The following is a 26631-nucleotide window of genomic DNA, read 5'->3' as shown; positions in this document are numbered from 1 at the left end:
TTCCATAAACTGATTAATTTTTTGTCCATATAACCCTTCTTGCCCTTGAGCACTCATCACTTTTGTTATAAACTTTTCAAATGAATTTTTTTCTCAGCATATACCTTGTATGTAGAATTATGGTGCAACATTCTTTCCAAAAGTCTTTTATTTTGAGAAAACATTTTTTTCAAATATATTTTTCTTTTATTTGTACTACAAAAATATTAATGATTGTATTCCAATATAATCTAACTTAAATATGAATATAATTTGTGAAAGAATACAAGATTTAGGGGGGAAATAGCATAAAAGTAATACAATATATTGAGGAAGGATGCAATATTCTTAGAAAAAAAAACAATTTATTGTGAAAGAAATAGAAATACAAGATTATGGGGGAAAAAGCATACCTAATGAAAATAATACAATTTGTTTAGGAAGGATACAATATTTTTAAACAAATACAAATTGATTGTGAAAAAAAAGATACATCTAAACTTAGAAAATAAAAATCTGCTTGGCATACCTATTGAAACGACTACAAACTAAAAAAAATGTAATGTTCTTAATAAAGATACAAATATTAAGTAAAAGAAAATAATTAACAAATAAAAACTAATATGAATACAATTTTTGCAACTTTCTTCTCTTCGTCTGAAATGTTCCTTTCTCGATATTTTATTCACCAAATCCAAATATGTATTCACTTGTGCATTATTAACATTATATGCGAAATCTTGAAATTATTAAATATGAATGTATAAAATAACAAATAATATAGGAAACTTTCACATATAGCCACTTAAAAATAATTAATTACTCTCTATACCTATAGTTTGATAATTACAATTTGTAGCTTCATGTTATTTGGAGGAGAGAGGCGAGCGAGACTGGAGAGAGAGGACAAAGGCGAGAGAGGGGGGGGGGGGGGGGGAAACAGTGGGAAAAGGTGAATTTTATATGTATATTAGTTAGATAATTGTATATTATACATATGTAATTGTATATATGGCAAGAGAGACTAGGAGAGGGAGGAGAGAGACGAGCGATACTGGGAGAGAGAGGAGAGAGTCGAGCGAAAGAGGGCAGAGAGTGGGAGAGAGGTGACTTGTATATGTATATAACTGTATATTATACATATATATTTGTGTAAATGGCAAGCGAGATTGGGAGTGAGGAGAGAGGCGAGTGTGATTGAGAGAGGGAGGAGTAAGGCGAGTGAGAGAGGGCAGAGAGTGGGAGAGAGGTATATTGTATGTGTATATAGGCTAAAAAATTGTATATTATACATATTTATCTGTATATCCTGGCGAATTAACATATACAAACATGACTAATTATACAAACTCGAAGTCAGCCCACGTAATTAATGTATAATATTAGTCGCGAGTGGTAATTATTGCAAACTATAGCTATGATGAGTAATTAAATAGTATAAGTTTGCTTATCCGCGTAATTTTCCCAATAATATATGATGTATGAATGCCAATTACATTACTACAATCTACAAAATCTCAAATATGAAAATAAATCACGAATTCTAGAAAAAAAATCAGAAGCTACGAAAGAGAGAGGCGGAAGATAAAAACATGAAGAGCAACTAGAAGAGGAAATTAGATGATAGAGAATTTTATTTTACTTTTTTTGAAAGAAATATGAAAGAGAATTGTTGACAAACGTATGTTTTGTTAATATGGGGGAAAATTCGTGTGTGTGAGAGAGAGGATAGAATGTGCAGAAAAAAAATAGAGAGAGAAAAGTGGGTAAAAGAGTCTTTTTGGGGTAAAAAAGTGAGCTCAATTTGAAGAAAAAGGGAGGTAAATAAATTATAAGAAAAATTGTATATAAAAGCAAATTAATAAATCAAATTAAATGTTATTACTACACTTTGATTTAAGGGAAAAGGGTCAAAATTACCCCTCAACTTTGTTTTATTTGTTGATTTTACCCCTGCCTTTAAAAATAGGTTATTTTTACTTGTGTCGTTAATAAACTCAACAAATATACCCCTTCTTGAATGAAAACCCCCCAAATCAGTTGAAATTACCCGATTTTTATTGAAATTATCCAAAAAAAATTAACCCAAACCAAAGCCGACCCACTAAACTAAACAAAACTCATAAAAAAAATTAACCCATTTCCAATCTTCTTCATCTCAGTGTTCTTCCCCTTCTTCTCAATGTTCCTGGTTAAGTACCCAAAGAACACACAATATTTATTATAGCTAACACATAAATCGTACACTGTCTATTAAAATCAATCGAAAAGACTTCAAATTGTTTGTTGAAAGTTGACAAGGCTTCAACAGCTGCCTTGTGAACACACCAGTAGCATGACTCGTCAAAATTAGTAGTTTTTTTTGGACATTCTGATTCAACACCATTGATGGGTACGACTACTTTATTCTTGCCAACATCCCATCTTCTCTCAACCCATTGAGAACTTCACAATTAACACCGACAAAGGCAAACACAAATGAAATTTTTTCCCAATGAACTGAAGAATAACTCTTCTAATGCTTGAAATACCATAATTTTTATGACTATTCAAACTAAATACAGGACAGTGATGGCTTCTTCTCATGGATCGAAAACAAAAAGAGCCCAAATTGAATGCAGATCTACATAGTTGCTCTTATTGAGTTTGTTTGAGTTATCAAATGCAAAAACCCCAACTTCGATACAAATTTAAAGGAGTTGACAGATTCTTGAGTCACATAAAAAGACGGAATCAGTCTTAAAATTTTGGAGATGATATTGTGTGGCAAATAGTGTGCAATCTAAAAATGTGACACAAATTGGGAATTGTTTCTCTCTTTTTGGGAATTATAATCTTGGTTGATTAAGTATATTTATTTGGGTTATTTAGTTAGATGGGTCGGATATGGTTATATCTGGTTATTTTTTAATAAAAATCGGATAATTTTCAAATTGATTTGGAGATTTCCGTCCAAGGAGGATATATTTGTTGAATTTATTAACGGCAGGGGTAAAAATAACTTACTTTTAACGGTAAGGGTAAAATCAACCAATAAAACAAAGTTGAGGGGTTTGACCCTTTTCCCTTGATTTAATTGTGCCCTGTAGCAAACTGTTTGTCAGTCACCTCTCTCCCTCAAACTCTCACTCGTCACTCTCCCTTTCTTTCCTCTCTTTCCCTGCTCCCAGATTTCGATGTCACCCTCGCCTCTATCGCTTACACAAACAGAAACGAAATGTATAAATTGTATTTCTGTTTGTATAAATCGAGAGAAAATTATATATACACCTGCAAATACATATATGTTCGTCCTATACACTTGTAATTATACAATACAAATATTCCCGTACCAATTTTCTTTCTCGTTTTATACATATACAAATTATACAATTGGTTCCTTTATATATGTATAACGAATATACATATTTTTGTTTGCTATGAAGCGCAACTATGTAAACTTTGTTATTAGCATACAAATATGAATTTTGTATTTACTATATGTGAAAGTTGCTCTTATTATTATACTAGGATACATTATATTTGCTCAAATATTGACATTTTTAATAGTTATTTTAAAATATAGATATTTTTAATAATTATGTTAGAAATATTGACTAGTTTTCTAATTTTCCATAAAAAATGACAACTCAACCCCATTAAGGGTCACGTCGGCCTAACGGACTTACTGTCTTGAGCATCTAGGATTGACAGATCATGTTGGACAATTGAATTAAACAAGGCTACGTTGGTAGATGTCTCATTTCAAATTAGACGAGAGATGGATTCTGCAATCCTTCAAACTCAAGCTACAAGCTATATACCAACCTCCTTATTAAATCTTTTTTCTTTTTTATTGGTCAAAAAAACAAGAGGTATCTCTACAGCATATGCTGGGGGTGGGGGGCAGATATTTATGGTTGGTCTGTGAGAACTACTATCACCATCACATCATCACGATGGGACCTGGTCTTATTATTTTTAATTTTTCTTTAGATAACAATTTGCATGTCATTGGATTTACAACAACCACCACTTGACAATAATAATAACAACACAAGAGGGCAAGGAGAAAAAATTGGAACATAAAACATGCGAAATGTGCTCCACCTACCAAACTCTTGATAATTTATTGCTGTATTCCCCATCAAATACAACAAAATACAAACCTACTTGCAAATATTACAGACCCTAGAATTCTGCAACCAAAAAGACGGCAACTACTGTAACCGTCTACTGCCCTATGGTTTCCTGGATTAAACTTACAAAAACTATTGTACATTTGTGGCAAAAAGACACTTGCCACAGGGAGACCAACCACCAGAGTCTGGCCTCAACTACCTGCTCACATCCCCTTTACTTCTCCAAGAATCATCCTCTCTCATAATGCTTCCCGCCTGCCCACTAAATTGTTCAGCTTTCGCATAATGCATTTTTATGGCAGCCACCGGATCTGACACCACACCACTGCACTGCAGAATCCCTCCTCTTCCGACAACCACCCCCCTTGCTTGTTGCGGAATACCAACAACATCAAACCCATTTCTTCTTTGCATCTCAGAGAATACTGCGTCTTGCCTCTGTTTCATCTCTATTGTAAAAGGCTGCACATCTCGATTTCTGTACACTTGATAATCTGATCCTGCTACTGCACTGTTGCTACTTGAATCTCTTGCTGCAAACACAGGGGGACTGTTCAAATTCCGCTCAGTCGTCTTCACAACCCCATGCAAACTAGGCTGCTCCATTTTGGTGGAAGATAACCCATAGCTACCAAATGCCGCAGGATATTTAGCCAGCAGGATAGCAGAATCGGGCAACGAAGAAAACCCTGTCTGAATTCTACTCCCATCCCAAAAACCAAAACTCCTCAATGGATGATTCTCAGAACCCAGGAAGTTATTTCGCTCGAATTTTGCAGTGGCTGAATTGCCTTCTAAACTATGACTTGCACTAAAGGAATTGCTACCAACTTTCAACATCTGATTGCTACCATCAATCGGCTCTGCATTAGAACTGGGATTTGCCTTGGGGCATGGTTTACTGAGAATCTGTCCAAACAATTTCACATCGCCATTCCTACAAGGTTTCTCCACAACTGATGAACTACTTCCTGTCTGTTCTCGGTTAGGAACCAGATCAGAAACAGAACAACCACCGCGATTCGTACCATTGCACTTCTGGAGAAAGCAAGTTGTAGAAAATGTATCTAATTGTAGATTCCTACCCACCTGGACTTCTTGCAATGCAGCTGAAGCTCTGCAGCCTGGATCTCCATTCTCCGTGAGAGTAGACTCTCCCAATAAATAGCTGCCAAGAATCTGGCAGGATTCAACCTGGGCTGACCGTGAAGTGCTTGACAAGGGCTGCTCAGCTGACTGAGTAGCATTCTCACACTGCTTATCACCAACATTCTCAAGTTCCAGCTCTGATAATTTATCAGCATTAGAAGCTTCAGATATCTGTTTCCTCTGAAACGAAATATTGCTTTCTAAGTAATTCACATCTAGCTTACACTCAGAATCAGATTCTAACTGAGTCATATTCCGGGATCCATTAAGAGGACATAATCCCCCTCCCCTAGCAGCAGCAAGACGAGAATTATTCCCAAACAACACCATATTGGGCTTTCTGTCTTCCAAAGAGCAGTTCGACCTACTTACTTCAGTTTTTTCTGCTTTTCTATTTTTCAAATCATGTACAGGCGAAGAAACAACTCCCCTGATTTCTTCCCCTAAAGGCTTGGTAGAAACTTCACACGGTATGTAAGGCAGGCCAATCTCTGAGGCATCTCCATCAATTTCAACACCTTCCCGAGAAACTGTAATCAGATCCTCATCCCCTTGACCACTTCCAATACAAACACCAATCTGAATCTCACAGTCCCTGTTAAAATCCACCTCTTGCTTATCTACATGACAGTTTACCTGAACTGAATTCTTAGACACAAGTTCAGTATCTACAGAATCCAGTTCTCCAGCCTCGTCTCTGTCATCAGAACTGGTCAAATCAGGCTTCAAAATCCCTGCATCCATACATAAATCAGATACGTTTTCCAACATCAAACTTGATTTTTTGGTCTCCATGACACAAGCATCAGGATCACTTCCACCGTTCATATCAAGCCTATCCAAATTACCAGATCCAGGAAGAATCTTATCTAATCCAAGACACTTCCTAGCCTTGCTAAAGAAGATCTTGCATTGATCACGGGATCTCGTTCCAACACATCCTGAGACCATAACAAAATCCTTTCCATAAGCTGACACAGCTTGGACGAAGGTTGATTTCTCTTCATCTGTCCAATCAGTAGGTTCCATCTCCCCACAGCTATCATCTGAACAGGTTTCATCATCAACTCTCTGGGTAACCTCAGGAGTCCGGGGCAATCTGGTCGACAAACCCACTTTCAGGTGCTTCCACTCCTGGTTCCCTTCACCAGGATCAACTGAACTCGTAATGCAAGAACTCATAGCTTCTGATGATAAGGATCCACAAATACCAGCCAAAACATCAGCAGCCACTGTTTCTCTTTCACTATGACATACATCAAGACTGTTCGACCTCTCCAACTCATTGAGTCTGGACGCCTTGTACTCATTGACCATTCGAACACTATACTTTGACATACCCTTTGGCTGAATTTCAATACTATCCTCCACATTAGCTGCAAGTGCTGATGCAGCACCTAAGATATCGAGAGAAACAGAATTAGCTTCACGGTTCCATCTTTTCCCAGAAGAAGCAACAAGGTATGTATTTGCAGAACAAACTTTTGCTTGTTTAGAGTACTCTGATTTCTTCCTTGTTCTCTCAAAACAATCTGATTTGTGATTCTTATAATAGAACTCAATGCAGTCAGCAGTTGTTTTGTGATCAAGAAAAGAAGCTATCTTCCTGAAGTCTTTCCCAAAGGCAGCAAGCTTGTCAATAAAGTTTTCTCTCTCCTCAGGGGTCCACGGATTGATCAGACCCCTTTCTTCCTCGACAGCGCAGGGATCTGCCACCAGACTGTTCTTTGAAATGAACCTTGACATTTTCCTCTCCTTCTTATCTAAAATTAAAGCAGGCATCCTTAATGTGTTCCTGTAGACCTTTGCCCCAAGTTCTGAGAGCAGCCTGCTTGCAAAGTTCAATATTTCTGATGACGGTACCAGACTTAAGCTTCCAACTGCATTGGCAAAGAAACATTTTTTTCAAATCAGTATTGCAAAGAAGACAACATGAAGGCAAATGAAGACATTAGGCATGCTAACACCAAAGAAGAAAACAGATCCACACTTATGTACAGAAGTCAGAAACAGATATTAAGTACCAATTATTTGAAATGAAGGGTATCTGAGCCGGGTGCATACGGGATCTCTCGTGTTATTATTTGGGATTTAAGACTGGGTTCGTAAGGTTGTTACTTCTATGCATGGTGTCATCACCTTTATGCCCCAAACCAGTCAGCCAACCCAAGTCATCCCCCCTAGGGACCAATACTAAAGCACTAGTTCAATTAGAAACAAACTTACAAATAATCACAAACAGATTGCTATCTATGCATGCTGTCATCACTTGAATGCCCCAACCAAACAGCCAACCCGTGTCATTCCCTTGGGACCAATAATTAAAGCACTAGTTCAATTAGAAACAAACTAACAAATAGTCACAAACACATACAACAATCTTACAATCCTTATACTTAAATACTACTGACCTTCCCAAAACATTTTAAAGAAAACCCCAACAAAAAAAACAGAAAGGGGGACTACGACGACAACAATATGCGCCTTGAAATCCCACTAAGTGGGGTCTAGGGAGGGTAGAGTGTACGCAAACCTTACCACAACCATGAGGGGGCCGAGAGAGAGGTTGTTTCTGAAAGACCCTCAGCTCAAGTGCATCAAACACAAGTAAAAAAGGACACGGACACTGCAGATATCTAAATTACAAACAAAAAGATCAAAAGCGCTATATAGGAAACACCATTCTCGTCCTTCTGAAATTTATTGCAAGCCACAATCAAATTTGAAAGGTAACCTTGCTTATATCAGACATGATTAAAAGTACGATTATTGCTGATTTAAGAGATGGAAAAATAAATTCAAATCAAAGGAAGTCGTGTCCAACACAATCCAACTTGGATACCATAAATTAGTCATGCAACAACAGTCAGGAAAACTGAGACAAACTCAATAAGTTGTCAAAAAGATATCTGGCATAATGACCAACCTAAAAAACAAAAAGCATGAGTTTGAGGTCCCCTCTCAATAGAGAATTTTAATTACTCATGCAGAAGTCAGCATACTAGAAGCAACAGAACTCCCGGAGGGGCGGAGGATACATTTAACTTGGGTATTAGGTAGTCCAGTAGGACATATAAAAAACTTCCAGTACTTTCCACTTTTACTCTTATATGTTTTCTGCCTCAGATGAATTTAAATGGGGAATATGGTCCGTGGTAGATTCATATAGCCAACCAACTTGTTTAGAATGGTGACAGTTTTTGTTATAATAGAACTTAATAAACCAACTGAAAAGCAAATGGCTATAATTTCTGCACTAGAATAACAAACAAATTTTCAAATGGAAAAAAGGGGGAGAAACTTCCCTCTCAGTAGAGAGAGCCTTACAGCAAAACTTCGGCAACAATAATTTTTAATTAAAGCGAATGCACAAACCACATTAAGTATAAAACATCCCTTAAATAATTTTGAAGTTGTCAAATTGAACAACAATTCTTTCTACAATGCTGGCACATGCACGGGAGACTGAAACTTGAAGCAGAAACTCAATCTAGATTTTAAAAATAGAGTTCAACCGATGAGGACAATACCATGACATTGACAAAAAAAAAAGGACCAGAGCATGAAACTCTCTTCCTCTACCTCCACTCTTGGTTAGTATGAGCTATAACTATGTCTGACTACTCCCCGTCTATGAACAACAAAATTGAGTTCACTTCGCTCCAAATCATCAAGACTTATAGGGCTTAACTTTGATTCACCTAACTACTCCTTAACTTTGGATCACAATGTTGGATAATGCACCCAAACCTTGAATAAAGACAGCACAAACACAAAATTCAACTCAATAGATAGTAATACCAACTTGAGGTAAGAAGCGAGTAGGGTACAGCAAAAGACCAAAAATCCAGATATTGAAAATTCTTCCACATCGGTATTTCAGAATTTAAATCTATATAACAATAATGCTTCCACCTAAAAATACGCACTCATAACATAGCAACTAAGCTAATTGTGGGCTATATTAAGAGGGGGAAAAGTAGCACAAAGAGTTAATGGTACAGCAAAGATAGAAGGAAATAACTTACCAGTAGCAGAAAATCGTGAACGAATTGTGGAACGGTGTTTTTGATGTCCTATCTGCACAGGGCGCAGACTGAAGTCAAACTTTTTCTGAGACTTTGCACGAAACTTCCTAACGGAAAGCATGCGAATATCCTCCTTCCAAAGGTGCTGATGTACCCTAAACTTTAAGGCAATTATCTTTTCTTTGAACTGTTGAAACTGCTTCCTCTTAACAAATCTTTCCTTAACCGCAGGATCAATTTGAAACGAAGAGCCTCTGACCGCTCTTGAAAAATCAAAACTGCATTTGCTAGCAGGCAGTTGGTTCTTAAATACTTCAAATGCTCTTTCTGCAGAATCTTTGTTGGCAGCTATTATCAAATTATATAAAGCATCTTTTCCACAATTCGAACTGCCATTGGAAGAGGAATCAGAATGATTTGCAGTTGGCTGGGAGCTCTCCCCGCAAGCAATTGCATCCCTTGCTTTTTCCTCGTTGAAGTTGCATAGCTTTAAATCTGAACTTCTAGACTTAGCCTTCTCCTCAGTTATACTGCACATGTTGACATTCAATCTTCTAGACATACTGTCATCTGAAATCAACATTCCACCATGTCTCATGGAAACAACAGGTTCCACACTTTTCTCAGAGGGCAATTGAACAAACTTCGAAGTTGCACTACCAGGGCTATCAATGTCCTCTACTTTCACCTCGGCCGGCTCATTACCATGTATATCAGCCTCTTCCTGTCCCATCAAATCATCTGGTATATCAACTAGCAAAGGAGCAGGTCTGGAAGCTGTATTAGAAGTAGCGCCTTGATCTTCCTGAGAATTTGCATAGCAATCTTTTGGTGGAGAACAGGAAGCAGATGGAACAAGCTGGTTATTTTCAGGTCCAGAGATAAATGTCTTCAGTTCATTCTCAAGTGAATCAATCTCAACTTCAGTTTTTTCCAGGGCCTTAGTAATATCACTCTTCCACACTATCAACTTGTTAACTGCAGTTGATCTCATAAAACCAGAGTCCACAGAATTTGGGTCCTCTGATAGTAGCAATTCATTGATTGAAGAGTTCAAGTTGGAAATTTGAGCAAGATCCCAATTCTCTAAGTTAAAACCTGATCCCTCAGAATAATACTGGGAGACAACACTGGGTGAGCCACATAAATTACCAACATCCTGATCAATGTTTGTTGCCTTGACTAATTGTTTATCCTCAAGACCTGTTAATATCAAGCATGGGCAAAAACTGTGAATTAGATACTAATCCTCTGAGCCAAGCAGAAACAAATTGTGAATAATTGTTCTTCTTTTCTTAATCTCTTATACCTAAAAGGCTCAATTGTCTAGCTCCTGGGTGTTCAACTGCAAACCCATAATTTCATATCAACCCACTTAAAAGGAAAAGAAAGGACAGCGAAAAATAAAAACCAATGCGATGACTATGGACAAGATGAAGAGCACATGAATTTTCTCTACTCAATACTGTCAATGGAAGGAGATCCCTAGGATTCTGCTACAAAACCACACTACATAGAAACATAGACATGCTTTTGTCCTTAGGCAAACAACAACAGATGGGAGCCAGCCAATAAGAGCCGCACTCTCTTTTTTGAACAATTGAAGCACTCGAAAGCTCCACTTTGAGAATATTAAAGCCTCCAAGACAGGGATATGCAGCAGTGAAGATGCAAAATATATGCTTCCACGCTTAAAAAATGTTATAAGCTAGTGAGTCACATAGAGGTGCCAAACAGACCCCATCATTGATTTGAGATCTTGATAAGGTGAATACCCAGTCTATTCAATGCTAGGCCATAATGAGTATAAGGACCTCAAAAAAAATCTCTTCACTTCATGTGTAGGATCAGCAAAGAAGCCAAAAAGAACAGATAGAGCTTAAGAGTGTCAAGCACTAGATACTAGAATTTGTTGAATAAGAGCATATCAAGTTTTTCTCAAAAAGAGCAGCATATCAAGTACTATAAATATAACATTTCAGTAACTGGAAAATTTTGTCAAACTTGTAATACGTGTATCCTAAAGGTAAAGGTTGTGTTACATATTATGCCTGTAAATACCAAAGTTCAACGATTTTGAATCAAATCAGAAATCCATGATCTTCACCCAATAATTATAATTGAAAATAAGGACATTACACTTTGCATTGAACAAATAAGCATTTTCATAAATTAATTTTTTTAGCATTCAAATTAATAGCATGTTTGGTCAAACTTCTAAAATCAGCTTATTTAGAGAAGTATTCTTCAAAAAGTACTTCTAGTGATAAGCAGTTTGTATGTTGCCACATAAATTTAACACACTTTTGAACAATAATTAGTGTTTGGCCAAGCTTTTTAAAAGTGAGTCTAGGTGTATGTTTCTCAAAAGTGCTTTACGAAATTTTGGGGAAAAGCTAATTTTTAGCTTCTAAAAAGCAGCTTATGCTACAGGTCAGAAGCACTTCTTTCTCTCAAAAACTTGACAAGCATCTCACTTTTTAGGAATAAGTACTTTTGGCCTCCCAAATATCTGGCAATACAAGCTATAAGGCCAAAAAAATTGTCGCTGTTGCTAGAACAGTGAAACACAGACCCAAAAGAATGTACAGTTCCTGACAGTTTAGACACTTTAACACAAACAACTACCTAGATACTGTCTTTTCCAGCATTCTTCTGCTCTAGTTTTCTTTTCTCAGCCTCTTATTTGTTCATTTGGCATTCCTTTAATCCTTTGGCAATTTTTGCTCAATAAAAGATCCAAGTTCTGCTCGGACCACACACTGTGAACCTAATTTCACAACATTACAATATGGAATTACTTGAGAATAATACCTGGAGAAGAACTACAAGCAACTGACGACGGTGTAGCAGGAGAGGGACAATCGGGAAAAACAGCAACTCTTGGGCTTCTATCTGCCAGGTTCAAGGGCTGAGAATGACCAGGTTCCGCACTATCACCAGATATAGAAGCTCCAACCTTTACAGCATTATCCTCAGGACCTTCAACTTTCTTCTTCTCATACTTGGCCAGTCCTTCTCCCCAACCCAGACGCGGTTTCTTCCTGGAAGATGTCTCTTCAGAGGGGGTAGCAGAAGTTACACAAGCAGTTGCATCCCCTGTAAGAGATTTAACAGCTTTCGAGTTTCCAAGCTGCAATTCAGGCTTTGTCTCATTAGAATCCACTCCCATACTTTTTGAGCTACCAGAATGACTTAATGATCCCCTTGATGATAAGCTTCCAGACCGAGTCCATTTCAATGGCCTCCATTCGATTGACCCCAGCGAGCTCTCCCTCTCAAATCTTTGCCCCACGCTTGCAGTTCCGTTAATACTACCACTCTTATTGTGCTGCTCTCTGGAGTGAGATTGATCACATGTGTTAACATGCTCAGAATGAGGATGAGAAAGACTGTGAGGCACCGCAATATCCATTGACCTCTGATCATTTGTAGCATCGTTCTGTCTTGCAGAACCACTGGGGGATGCAGCTTCCCAGGAGTGACCACCTCTCCAGTCCCTCTGACCAAAGGACCTATTTTCCCTGCTATTTCTTCCATATCTCCCACCATCCCCGCGAGATGGCCGATTGCTCTCATCTTCAACAATCTTATCATTCGAACGAGAAGGCATGAAACCATGTCCAGGTTCTTCAGGACACATGTGATAACTACCCTGCTTACCACCATGACCTTCAGCAGAAAAAATTCCAATCCCCAATATAATTAGGTTGGAAAAATCATCAGATACAAATAAAATAAAAAGGGTATTTAGAAGAAAAATGGATTTCACATGAGCTTTAAACTTGGGATAAAGCATAAACTGAGAGATAAAGAAGAAAATCACAGATCTGCATACATATATGAAAAAATATCATGAGCTTTAGCACCAGATCAGCCCTAGATACAAGCTATGTCTGGCTGAGTCATATAACTGAAACCGAAGAAATGAAAGACTACAGATCCAAGCATGAAGAAGCAATAAAATTGTAATTTTAGTAAAGTAGTAGCTTCAACACAAAAACCATTAGACCCAGAAATTTGTAGATCGACCCATAAGGATAAATTAGCGAAAGGGTATGAAAAATAAGAAAAACCCTAGATGAAGGGAAGCATAAAAACTCACCAGAAGTGGCTCTAGAACGATAATCAGGATTCCATCGTGAAGAAGTGTAGTGGTGGTGGGGTGTAGGCTCCCTCCACCGATCGTGCTTCCTCTCCTTGAAGAAGTCCTTTCGATCCCAAGGCAATGGCTCTGGCGGCATCAATTCTACCCTCTAATTTTTTTCTCCTAATTTGCATCACACGTCCCCACACACAAAATCAAACAAAACCCACAACCACCGAACCAAAGAAATCCTGAAGAATTAAATAAAGGTCCTAAAATCAGCCAAAACTGCACCAAACCCCACGGCACAACCAAAAAGAAAACTAGGGTTAGGGTTTCAGAAACTCGAAAAAAATCAATAAAAATAACAAAAAATTGAAGAAAACATTTGATTCTTGGCTGGTTTCTTGTTGGTGTGAATGGAGAATCAGATAGAGAATAAAGGAAGAGAGTGTATTTGTGTTTGTGTTGTTGATAAGGGACAAAAGAAAAGAAAAAAAAGGCAACCCAGAGAGAGAAGAGAAGAGAAGAGAGGGAAAGAAGAAAATGATTTTTTTTTTTTTATATATATTTTATATTTTATATTTTTGACGAGATAAGAGAGAGAGAGCGCGGAACGTATGCGGATCTCAACCCACTAATTATGCCACAATTCATTCAACTTTTGCATCCGCTCAAATTTATTACCCTATTCTTATTTTATTCATATTCATATTAATATTAAAGTTCACTCCCAATTTTATTTTATTTTTATTTTTATATATACACTTACTATACTACACAAAATTATTATTATTGTTATGAAACTATATAAAATTAGAAGAAGAAAGTAGAGCAAAGAGAAAAGATCTCTTATTTATAGTATATTCAGGATTTATGGATCTTTCACAAATCTTATTTACAATGAACGAAAATCATTTATTTATACGGAAAAACTTACTTGGTCCCCTAGTAGGATTCCTAACCATATCCTACAAGAATTTCACATAATTAGACATTCACTATAACACAAATTGTTTATAACACTCCCCCTTGAATGTCGGTAGATTATGTGCCTCGTTAAAACCTTACTAGATAAAACCCAGTAGGAAAAAATCTAGCGTCCAATAATACGCATTATGGATACCTCATTAAAAATCTTGCAAGGAAAATCCAGTGTGACAAAACCTTATGAGGAAAAAAGAGTATGAGAACATCAATGCAGAGACTAGAATCTTCGTTTTCCAAGCTTGTGCACCATCTTCTTGAAAGTTATAGTTGATAGAGACTTGGTGAATAAATCAACAATAATATTACTTGAATAGACCTCTTGCGTGTTGATATCACCATTCTTGGGAGCTTATGAGTGTAGAAAAACCTTGACGAGATATACTTTCTTCTATTTGCTTTTATGAATCTTTCCTTCAGGATCAAATATTTCTGCAACTTCTACTTCTTTAAGCAAATAATCTATTGCCTTTTGAAAACTCTTCAAGAGTTTTAATTCTAGTCGTCAACTTGCATAATAATACTTGTATATGCTCTATGCATTTTGAATCTATTTAATCCTTATAAGGATGATAAACAAGTTTTCCAAAAAGTTGTATATGCTTTAGATTTTGTCACGACCCAAATCGAGCCGCAACTGGCACCCACACTTACCCTCCTATGTGAGCGAACCAACCAATACAAAACCCAACATTTCAATATAATAACACAATATAATGCGAAAGACTTAAACTCACTAATGAAAATCAATTGAATAACTTCTAAAAACTCAACAACTATTATTATCCCCAAAATTTGGAAGTCATCATCACAAGAACATCTATCTCAAATTACTAAATCTAAGAGTATCTAAGAAGCCAAAATAAATGAAAGGCTAGTCCATGCCGGAACTTCAAGGCATCAAGACATGAAGAAGAAGATCCAGTCCAAGCTAGAAGCATTAGCTCACCCTGAAATCCGGTGTAATTGAAGACTGGCTAGAATTGCGGTTGAGTTGAAGATGACGGCACGTTTGCTGCACTCCACAAATAACAAGGAAGAAAACATAAAAGTAGGGGGTCAGTACAAACACAAGTACTGAGTAGGTATCATCGGCCAACTCAAAATAGAAAACAGTATATATCAAGTAATATCATAAATCAACTACAATACTCAACATGTAGCAACAACAAATACTATAATCATTACCAAGTACCGCCAAGTTCACACATGAGGACTCAAGCCTCAGTACCATACTCATTTGGGAATTAGGTTCATTAGATTGAGTGTATTAACATCTTTCAAGATTCATTATCTTTATTCCTCTTGTGTCGGTACGTGACACTCCGATCCCCTACTACTATGTGTCGGAACGTGACACTCCGGTCCCCTAATTCTACGTGTCGATTCGTGACACCCGATCCCCTAATTCTACGTGTCGGTTCGTGACACCCGATCCCCTAATTCTACGTGTCGGTTCGTGACACCCGATCCCCTAATTCTACGTGTCGGTTCATGACACCCGATCCCCTAATTCTACGCGTCGGTCCGTGACACCCGATCCTTTAATTCTACGTGTCGGTTCGTGACACCCGATCCCCTAATTCTACGTATCGGTTCGTGACACCCGATCCCCTAATTCTACGTGTCGGTTCGTGACACCCGATCCCCTAATCTCATTCCGTTAATTCATCAAGCCTTCTGTCATACTAAGGCATCATCAATCTTATTACTTTAGTTCATCAAGCCTTCTTCCATACTAAGGCATCATCATTAACAAAGAGGTTTTTCAAGATTTAGGATTCAATAGCCTCATCATGCTTATTTTATCATAATTACATAATCACATTCATGCAAGCATACAATTTAAGCATATAGAAGGGTTTACAACACTACCCAATACATATCATTCACTATTAAGAGTTTACTACGAATAGCATAAAAACCATAACCTACCTCCACCGAAGATTAGTGATCAAGCAAGCAAATTCCCCAAAGCTTTGTGTTTTCCTCTTCTCGTTCGATCCTCTCTCTCTTTGTTCTTTCTATTTTCTTTATTCAAATCCTCTTTCTTTTACCCTAATTAGCATATAATTAAGAATAAAAGATGGCAATAATAACCCACTAATTAACTCAAGGTTACCTCTTTTAACCCCCAAGTAATTAGACTTATTAACATTAACCCACTATCTTTATAATTAAAGCAGGAATAGTCAAAAACGTCCCTTAAAACATTAAAGAAATCCGACTCAGCCTGGGATTACGCAGCCTGTGACGGCCCGTTGTGCCTGCGACGGTCCGTCCTGCTGCTCCGTCACAGAGTTCAGAGTCTCAATTTCCTTAAAGAGTCTGTGACGGTCCGTCACGCCTGTGACAGTCCGTCCTTCCATTCCGTTACGAAGTTCAGAGAGTCGATTTCAGTACCCATTTTTTAGAATTTCTAAGTGTTTTGAAACGAGACCCCCTCGACGGTCCGTCGTGCTCATGACGGTCCGTCGTGGGATCCGTCGTCTCAGCCAGTTTTCCAGAAATAACATCTGTTGTTCAAAACGACTAAACAGGTCGTTACAGATTTTGAACCCATTGGATATTTTCATATCAATTTTGTCAAGTAACAACATTTAATATTAGATGTATGACATCTTCTAGTGCCTAGATTGCAAATAAGCTTTACGTTTACCAAGATGCATCATGTCACTTTTCACTTGATAATTATTTCTACACTAGCATGCTTTAATAGATGTAGAATTCATATCCTCGTCATCTTTTACAATATTGCGCGCTATTGTGTCAAAAATATCGTCAACGATATACCATTTTGTATCGATTCACAATACGACAAAACTTATTGAGATCTCATCACTTCATTATTTTTAGGTAGTTACCCCTCTAATGAGGTTTCATAAAGTGTTATGTCGTAGGCTCTCCAAGAGCATATTGTATCCTTATTATGATCATTTTGATTCTTTGATCCTCCCCTTTTTTCAAGGATTATTTTATTTAGAATTGATTAGTCCATCATGCTTTATGCATGTCATAGACTTTATCCTCGAGGGACATTCAATAAATGTATTTACAACTCTTGTGTTGCTTCTAGTCTCCCCCTTATGTTAAACAAACTAATATATATCTCAATCTTTTGGAGAATCTATCTTTGTGCATCATTGTATATTCGTTGATTATATGCTACATACCAAAATAATCAGATGAAAAATATATGGCCCTAACCATAAATCAACAGAAAGAAAATCTGATTGGTTTGATGCATACAATTACTTTTGTATGCGGTATTATATTTCAAATCAACACATGGAGCTTTATTTTCACAGACATTGATTTCACTATCTCAGACATTTAATGTCACAACATCTTGAGTATTTATCAATATTATCAAGATAAATTGTCTTGATTACATATTTTGAAATTGTGCTCTTAACTCAATTATTTTTGCACAAACAATTTTGTGAATGTCAAACTACATGTTGACAACAAACGCACATGTGATTGTTTTATAAATACATCTTTTTATCATTTCACATGATAGGTGAACCGGCTCATATTCACCTTTTTTATTTTTCAGAATTTAGAGATTTAATCTCAACACTAGTTGATCCAATCAACTTGTCATGAGAACAAACAACAAAAGAATTCTTGAAGAATCTTCTAGTTTTTCAATGTATGTTCATAACTCAGTATGCACATCTTTCAGATGACCAAATTATTCATGCCAACTAATAAATTATTAGTACTTGTAAACTCCAATTTTTTAACTTCATGTGCCTTTTGCTAAAGTAAATTTCTGATTTACAATTATATGAGTAAATTTCAATTTTATTAATCAAAGAGTAATTTTCAGATTTATTTCTTCTCAAATACTTCACCCTTTAGGTGAGTCGTGATCCCATCATTGAATGAACTAATCTAAAGAAAATTGTGCATGTAACATCACTACTAGAAATTTGATCTACTGTCACGGTTCACCTATCGTTGCAATTGACGTTACTACCGTAGCCATAGGTCTAAGGCTACGGTTACAACAACCGCTACAACAGATCGCGTAGCAATAGAGATATTGCTACGGTTCTGTGCGACAGTTCACATAATCGTAGCCATACGTTGAGCTATTGCCACGGTTCTCATTTGAATTAATTGCTGACGGTTATGGACGTATTGTACGATTTTTAACCGTCGTAATAGAGGTTTATGCATCAGTTCTGTTAAGGCTATGGCTACAGTTTTTTTTCGATTTAACACACCATTTTCACTCTATTGTGACGGTTGTTATAGGGTATTGCAACACTTTCAAACAATTGTAGAACTGTGGCTTAATGCCTATTGCAACGGTTATTACCTGCTATTTGCAACAATTCTAATGCAATATTAGTAAGCTAATATATACCTGCTATATATATACTAAATCATTCATGAGAATCAATTTTATAACATAAAAATACACATAAATCGTTAACGAGAATAAATGTTCATTACCTTAATTAGAATTCAAGATCCGTGATTCTAATATCAATTAAAGCAAAATATACAAATCTTTTTATAGCATCCAAAAAAGGTGAAACACATTCCATAGAATTTTCAATCTTCAAAAATATATGATTTCTAGAATATCAATAAAGTTTACATCAATATATACTTCAGCTCCTATGTCAAGTCTTCACTACTGCTTTCATCACCTTCTTCGATTTCATCACCTACATATAATCAGAAAAATATATAAATAATTTAGCAAACCTCAAATCTTGGAAATTAACAAGTATACATGTTACAACCATGTATTAGTAGCAGCAGAATCAAGAGACATTGAACAGAATCAAGAGACATTGAACTGCTAGCTGCATTCAATAACATTCAACTGCTAGCTGCATTCAAACTTCTACAAGCAGCAGCAGAATCAAGAGACCAGACTACTATACTGCTAGATGCATTCAAACTTCTAGAAGCAGCGGCAGAAACAAGAGACCAGGCTACTACACATGCCAATAACATTCAACTGCTAGCTGCATTTAAACTTCTACAAGCAGCAGCAGAATCAAGAGATCAGACTACTACACATGCCAATAACATTCAACTGCTAGCTGCATTTAAACTTCTACAAGCAGCAGCAGAATCAAGAGACCAGACTACTATACATGCAGTAATTAGCTACTACGTTGGCTCGACTAAACGTAATCGTGAAGCTAGGATTCAACACTATAATGCTACAAGAAACCAACAGCAGAAACGAGACCAGCAGCAGAAACAAGAGTCCAAACTACAAGCAGTAGAAACAACACTATCATGCTACAAGAGACATGTTTAATTAACATAAAGAAGAAACCATAAGAAACCAGACTACAAGCAGCAAGTATCAAAAAAATCATGAATCTAACAACTGGTCCTCTACTAGGCTACAAGCAGCACCAGAAAACTCATGAACCAGACTACAAGCAGCAACTCAGACATTAAACTATCAGAGAACAAACAATAACTCAGACATTAAACTCATGAATCAGGCATTTACTGATCCTCTGCCTAACTTTTCCCCAACTTCCTTAGATCAATGGCATACTATTCCATTCTAATCCTATAGCAAGTAGCAACAACAAATACCAATCAAAACATAGAATTAGCGATACCAACCTTGTTTAGCCCCTTGAACAGAAGTAATTCTCTTGGTGAAGGAGTCGACAATGCTGCCAATATGTTAGGATCAATTAATCCTGCATGCTTAAGTTATGCAATAACATCTACAATAACTTCTTGTCGCACAATTTTCTTTTGTTCCTCCATCTGTTTCTCCATTTTCTGCATCCTCTCTTGCTTTTGCTGCATTCCATCAGTTGTTGCACTTAAAGTTGATTCCGAATTGCCAACTTTTTTTTTCAAAGTAGTCTTTGTAACTCCTGCGCCATATAGTCTTAGACGTCCCGGATGTTTAGGACCCATGACGCTTGAAAATGCATCAACATACTCACCATTTATGCTTATTTGTTTTTCAATCTCCTCCATTTCAGCCTACCAAAGCATATCCAACAAACACAATCTTATGAAATAAATAATTGATCTCAATAAAAAAATAGACAGGCACATACAATTTTACTAGTAGTATCTTCATTTGAGGCCTTGTACAAACGACCAGGTTTTTTTGTTCTTGTAACCACAAAGAGATCCTTAGATGATACTGTCTCCTTATCTTTCTCCTAGTCAAATTGAAATATATATAAAAAATAAACTCACACTGGAAGAGATCCAAAAGAAAATTTCATTAAAAAAATAATATATAAGAGAACTCACCAGCTTATTACGAACTAAAGCGAAACTCTTTTTGCCAGCAGTGTGTGGATTCATCAGTTTTTTTCGATTCTTTGCATTTGTTTCAGACATTTTCTGCAAAGAAATGAATCAGTAATGTTAATCGAAGGTATCTTAGTGTTATATAGTGTACTAGATGAGGTCAATATTAGTCTGTCTTTCTTTTATAACAGTCTATTTTTCCTTTATAACAATCTGTCAATATCAATCATTATATAGTGTTAAGGTGTCTTGTAAAATGCATGTGACTATCACAATAAATGAAGAAAAAAGCTGCAAAATATTACAATAGAGAAGAGAGTAGAAGAAAAAATAAAGCAGAATATATACTATTATCACACTACTTTAGACACTAAAGTACCAACCAAGCCTCAGGTAAAGCAGAATCAATACTATCATGTCAGCAACACCGATATCACACTATGGACAATTATGTCATAGCAGACAGTGTTGGCACTTTATCCAGATGCTTTAGTACCTATACTATTCAGATGGTTACTATATGTTTTGATTTACTTTTGTAGCAGTCAAAGAGAAGGTTATGCAGGCTTGTACTATTTTTTCTAACAACTTTTAAGTGTTGGGGGTCACTAGGTGGGAAGAAGCTGGGAAGGGAGCAAAAATCCGGAGCTATAATACAAATGCTACTTATTCAAAAAATTGAGATTCTGAACTACATTTTTACCTTGAATTTTTCAGAATTCCAATATTTGAGGAGCTCTTTAAATTGACATTCTGGAATATGACCAGGCTTTTTTGCCATTCGAACTGCATCATTGTCATATGGATCGTAATAATTAAGCTTCAAATCACTTCTATGTCTTCTCCAAGCATCTTGAATTGTTACCATAGCTCAATGGTACGCAGCTTCAGAAATAATATATTTTCCCTATAATTTTGTGTCATTCAATTAGCCAATAGAAGTAAAATACTTTTACAAATAATTTATTATTGTAAACTACAAACCTTGGTATAATCCCATAAATCCTTTTTAGTGTCCATGCTCCTCCAATCCAATATATCAAATGGTCAAAGAGCCGCATTTCTAGCCAATGTTCCTAGGAAGCTACTTAGCTCTATGACAACATCATCCGTACGACCAACAGGTTTACTTTGACTATTCAGTATGATCAACTTACATTCTTTTCGGGCATGAACATCATACATTTGCGTTCTACCTCTTTTATTTGAAGTGGAAACATCTCCAGCTATAAGAAAATACAAGAAATATAATTAAAAATTATGAATACATAGAATAGGTTTGTAATCTTATATGTTACCTTGTTCTTCAGGTTGATCATTTGTTCGAGGAGTGACAAAATTCATTTGCACTTGATCCTCGAAAGGAAAATCTTTTCCATGCTGCTCAAGAGGCAGCTCCTCGACAGGCTGCACAAGAGGCAGCTCCTCGACAGGCTGCACAACAAGCAGCTCCTCGACAGGCTGATTTTCAAAAGACAACTCCTCGACAAATTGTCTTTTTGCTTCAGATTGTGGTGCTACTGATTGTTCTGCTCCAATTAATTTGAGCAGATGTCCTTTCTCGCACTCTATTTCTTTAATAATTTCATTTGTTGTCAATAACCATCGTTTCTTGTTTGCCAAGAATGATAACGATCCCGGTTTAGCAAATGTCTTCTTTTTGGCTTTTTTGGTTCTTTTTGAAGTTTCTTGTTGACTCATAGCTATGACTATTCAAACCTGTGTGAAAATAGAAATTAAAAAGTTAAAATGTATGGCAGTGTACACCTGCAATACTTAAACAAATCAATCACCAAGATATTACAAATAGCTGAAAATAAAATGTACCCTTAAGGGACATTCTAATAATATTTTCTGCACTCAATCACATTCAGTAGGTTTATTACTGTTCACAATCACACACAAGATTTAGAGTGTTTTTAGGTGCCAATTGGTGAAACTATAAGAGAGCAACAAGTTTGTTACTGTCCACAATCACACACAGTAGGTTTGTTACTGTCCACAATAATATTTTCTGCACTCAATCACATTCATAGAATGTACATTAAGTACTCAAAGAGAGAACGAAGCTGGAGTGTTGGACCTTAATAAAGAGATAAGAGCCTAGTGATTTGCTGGTCCACTAATATATTGAAATTGCTCAGAGAAACTGCAAAAAGAAGAAGAATGAAAATGATCAATAAGAGAGAAAAAGGACTTACCAAAACTAATAATCCAAAAGTTGTAGTAATTTAACGATAACATGAAGAAAAAAAACATAGAAATAAAAAGAAGAGATAGCAAATACAGTTTACTCAACATTCATAATCTATATGATGCATCTCAAATGATATTCATTACTTACTATAAGAAAAAAAAACATAATGTATTTGAACAAGTCCACAAGATCCTTTGTCAATCATCAACATCCATCCAATCCTAATCAGTATCATCAAAGTCATTCTCCTCTTCCGATGTTTCCATAGCTTCATCTTGTGAATGTTGTGCAATGGAAGGAGCATCGATGATATCAACAGGAAGATCTTCTCTAGACCATCTAACATCTACATCAACTAATCTTTCTGATGAACCAATATCATCATTAGGCTCTCTCCAAAATGTTTCTTCAATATTAGGACAATTATCTTCCTCCAAATCATACAAATCCACAGGGACTTTGTTTCTTGCATAATAAACATTTTTCTCAACCGGATCTTCCACATAAAAAACTTGATGCACTTGAGATGCTAGTACAAAAGAATCATTTGTACTACATTTTTTGTTGAAATATACCCGAGTCAATCCATAATCATCGACTTCATTATGAAACCAATCACAATTAAAAAGTACAACAATAAAGCAACCCCAATAATAAATCTCAATGATATCCTGAATAATTCCGTAATAGAGAACCATTCCTTCAACAGGATTTTGGTCCCCTAGCACTAGCAAAACTATCCGTTGTGGCTGACAAAGTCACTCCACTATTCTGAGTTTTACAAGGGGTATCCCGTGTCTTCGTATGAAATCGATATCCATTAATGAAATATCCAGTATATCTTTTTGCCACAAAGTTAGGCCCTTTAGCTAGCCATTTTAAGTGATTGGACACTTCAATATTTTTAACTTTTTCATTAAACCAATCACCAAATTCTCTACTATGGACCTGTGTTTTTACCCATGCATTGCCTCTAGTACGATTATCAGTTAAGCTCTTATGTTCCCTGTAAGCATGTAATGTAATTTAATCAATGTGTATTTACAAATGAAATGAAATTTGAAATACATTATCATAACATCTAAATGAAGTTTAAAAACAAACGAGTATTTTATCTTACTTGATAAATGCCTGTACTTGTTCATCTCCTGTATTGAACAAAGTATATCGATGTGCTTCAAACAACTCATGCTGCTCCATGTTAAAAATCTTGCCTTTCCTTATATTCTCACTTCCAATTGGATGACTTGTCTTAGGAAATAAATGTGAAACACCACCTTCCTTTGTTTGAATGTATTCATCATCCTCTATTTCACACCTACTTAATTTTGTCTTCATCGTATTAGGTAGGTATATGGAAATAAAGTTCAAACAATCTACAGCTGAAAAACCTTCTACTATTGAGCCTTCGGGATTTTTTCGATTACGAACAAGCCCCTTGAAGTCACACATAGTTCTCTCTGTAGAATACATCCAACGCAAATGAGTTGGGCCTCCAGGCTTAATTTCATCTACTAGATGGATAGGTAAATGTGTCATTATATCAAAAAAGGATGGAAGAAAAATCTTTTCAAGCTCACATTCAATATCTATGATTTCTGCTTTCATCTTATAAAGATCGCTTCTTCTTATAACCTTGCTACATGTGGCTCTAAAAAAATTTCCCAATCTAATCAAGACCATAGCTACATTCTTGGGTAACACTTTTCTGACTGCAACCTGGAGCAAGTAATGCATTATGAAATGAGCATCGTGACTTTTGTATCCTGATACTTTCATCTCTTCAATTTGCACACGACTTGATATATTAGAAGCACACCCTTTTGGTAATTTGGCATCTTTTAAGACGGTGCAAAATAACTTTTTCTCATCTGGTGTCATAGAGAAATAAGCTTTAGCTAGATGGATATTTCCTGTATCACAATCTTTTAGAGGATGAAGATCTTTACGTATCCCCATTTCATACAAGTCATAGCGAGAATTTATATGATCTTTTTTTACTTTCCAGGTATATCCAATAAAGTCCCAAGCACACTGTCACAAATATTCTTCTCTATGTGCATCACATCAAGATTGTTCCTCAATTTGTTTGTTGCCCAATACGGTAACTCAAAAATATGGATTTTTTCCCATGGACCATCATTCTTTCGTTTTCTTTTCTTTTTGTTATTTCCAAATACATTATTGAATTCACGAAGCTCTTCAAGAATTTGTGCACCTGATAATGGAGTAGGTGCAACTTTATGCTCCTCTTTATCATTAAATGATCTTTTATCTCTTTTGAATGGATGATCATGAGGTAAAAACGTCCAATGACCCAAGTAACACATCTTGCGACTATGTTTGAGATATTGGGAACAAGTATTATGGTTACAAGTGGGGCATGCCCATCTCCCCTTGGTGCTCCATCCAGAAAGCATTGCTAGAGCTGAAAAATCACTAATTGTCCACAATAAAGCTGCATGCATTAGAAATGTTTGATTAGTTACAGCATCATATGTTTCAACTCCCACTTCCCATAGTTCCTTCAACTCCGCAATCAGTGGTTGTAAGTATACATCTATATCATTTTCGGGAGACGATGGACCTGGAATAATCATTGACAGCATAATATTCTCCGACTTCATGCAAGTCCATGGAGATAAATTATAGTTCATCAACATAACTGGCCAAGTGCTGTGGGAAATGCTCATAGTTCTGAATGGATTGAAACCATCACTTGAAAGACCCAATCTAACATTACGAGCATCATTAGCAAAGTCAGGATGCAATGAATCAAAATCCTTCCAAGCTTCACCATCTGCAGGATGTCTTAAATTTCCATCTATAAGTTGTTCAGTATCATGCCATCTCATAGCTACAGATGTTTCAGAACACATGAATATCCTCTGAAGCCTAGGTTTTAAAGGAAAGTACCTTAACACCTTCACTGGGATTTTCGTAACCTTGTTATTTAAGTCATTATGAACATTCTTCCATCTTGAAGCTCCACACACAGAGCAATTATCTAACTTTGCATTGTCATTCCAAAATAATATGCAATCATTAGTGCAAGCATGTATTTTCTCATAATGAAGACCCAAATCTTTTATGACCTTTTTTGCCTTGTAAAACGAGTCGGGTATCTGAGCAAATGGAAATGCCTCTCTTATCAAGTCCAACAAATCTGAAAAGGACACATCAGTCAACTTGTGAATGCATTTAAACAAGTATAGCCGGATGGTAAACTCAACTTAGAAAAATTCTTACACCCTGGATACAACTCTTCTTTCCCTTCCTCCACTAATTTAAAAAATCTCTTTGCATCTTCATGTGGCCCCTCCCTCACTCCTTCATGTCTCTGATCATCTACTATATTTCTAAAAGTATCATGAAGTTTTATATCAATGTCGTCATGCATGTTAGAAGTTTCTTCTTCATCGGTTGGATGTGGCGTATTTCTTGAGGAAAATCCTTCACCATGAAAAACCCATTTGGTGTATCCATGAACAAATCCATGGCAAATCAAATGATCCTCTACCATATTTCGGAAATGCCAATTACGATTAAAGCACTTCTTACAAGAACACAATATTTCATTTCCTTGGGAAACTCGTTCAAATGCTTTATCAAGAAAATCATTAACTCCATCAATATATTCATTGGTGGATCTTCGGAGATTCATCCAACTTTTATCTCCAAAATCCGTTGAATATTTATCCTACATGACATGTGCAAAACATTAAAGCCAATAAATTCATGCGTACAAATAATATCGGCAGAACTTAACAACTCAAACTTTTAGATTAATCGAATCTCAAACCTTCACATCAATTC

The 26631-nt window shown here is 36.3% G+C and overlaps 3 protein-coding genes across 3 annotated transcripts; all 3 read right to left on the bottom strand.

Annotated features, from left to right (window-relative positions):
* Positions 1-4023: 4023 nt before the first annotated feature.
* Positions 4024-14019, bottom strand: LOC101263808 (uncharacterized). Its single transcript, XM_004237633.5, has 4 exons — positions 13383-14019; positions 12092-12949; positions 9278-10480; positions 4024-7129 (listed from the first exon to the last, which is right to left on the bottom strand). Exons 1-4 carry the CDS (start codon positions 13519-13521, stop codon positions 4296-4298), a joined length of 5034 nt encoding a protein of 1677 aa, XP_004237681.1. The 5' UTR covers positions 13522-14019; the 3' UTR covers positions 4024-4295.
* A 5924-nt stretch (positions 14020-19943) lies between these two features.
* Positions 19944-21620, bottom strand: LOC104647094 (uncharacterized). Its single transcript, XM_026030465.2, has 3 exons — positions 21322-21620; positions 20619-20711; positions 19944-20524 (listed from the first exon to the last, which is right to left on the bottom strand). The coding sequence occupies exons 1-3, from the start codon at positions 21484-21486 to the stop codon at positions 20390-20392; spliced, it is 393 nt and encodes a 130-aa protein (XP_025886250.1). The 5' UTR covers positions 21487-21620; the 3' UTR covers positions 19944-20389.
* Positions 21621-24812: 3192 nt separating this feature from the next.
* Positions 24813-26338, bottom strand: LOC112941303 (uncharacterized). Its single transcript, XM_026030488.1, has 2 exons — positions 26065-26338; positions 24813-25981 (listed from the first exon to the last, which is right to left on the bottom strand). Exons 1-2 carry the CDS (start codon positions 26336-26338, stop codon positions 24813-24815), a joined length of 1443 nt encoding a protein of 480 aa, XP_025886273.1.
* Between the last annotated feature and the right edge of the window lie 293 nt (positions 26339-26631).

Source organism: Solanum lycopersicum, chromosome 4, assembly GCF_036512215.1.
Source record: "Solanum lycopersicum chromosome 4, SLM_r2.1".
Lineage (NCBI taxonomy): Eukaryota > Viridiplantae > Streptophyta > Magnoliopsida > Solanales > Solanaceae > Solanum > Solanum lycopersicum.
Note: the sequence above shows the minus strand (reverse complement) of the source record. Positions and strands in the feature narration are given on the sequence as shown.

What these genes read in the sequence shown, in the direction of transcription:
- LOC112941303 (XM_026030488.1), bottom strand. Translation starts at nt 26,338, where the DNA reads ATGGTAGAGGATCATTTGATTTGCCATGGATTTGTTCATGGATACACC. An exon ending in AGAAGAGTTGTATCCAGGGT is followed by an intron (nt 25,982 to 26,064) that starts GTAAGAATTTTT and finishes TGTCCTTTTCAG; the next exon opens with ATTTGTTGGACTTGATAAGA.
- LOC101263808 (XM_004237633.5), bottom strand. Translation starts at nt 13,521, where the DNA reads ATGCCGCCAGAGCCATTGCCTTGGGATCGAAAGGACTTCTTCAAGGAG. An exon ending in TCGTTCTAGAGCCACTTCTG is followed by an intron (nt 12,950 to 13,382) that starts GTGAGTTTTTAT and finishes TTTCTGCTGAAG; the next exon opens with GTCATGGTGGTAAGCAGGGT. An exon ending in TTCACGATTTTCTGCTACTG is followed by an intron (nt 7,130 to 9,277) that starts GTAAGTTATTTC and finishes TTGCCAATGCAG; the next exon opens with TTGGAAGCTTAAGTCTGGTA.
- LOC104647094 (XM_026030465.2), bottom strand. Translation starts at nt 21,486, where the DNA reads ATGGTAACAATTCAAGATGCTTGGAGAAGACATAGAAGTGATTTGAAG. An exon ending in GGAATTCTGAAAAATTCAAG is followed by an intron (nt 20,712 to 21,321) that starts GTAAAAATGTAG and finishes ATTTCTTTGCAG; the next exon opens with AAAATGTCTGAAACAAATGC. An exon ending in CTTTAGTTCGTAATAAGCTG is followed by an intron (nt 20,525 to 20,618) that starts GTGAGTTCTCTT and finishes CAATTTGACTAG; the next exon opens with GAGAAAGATAAGGAGACAGT.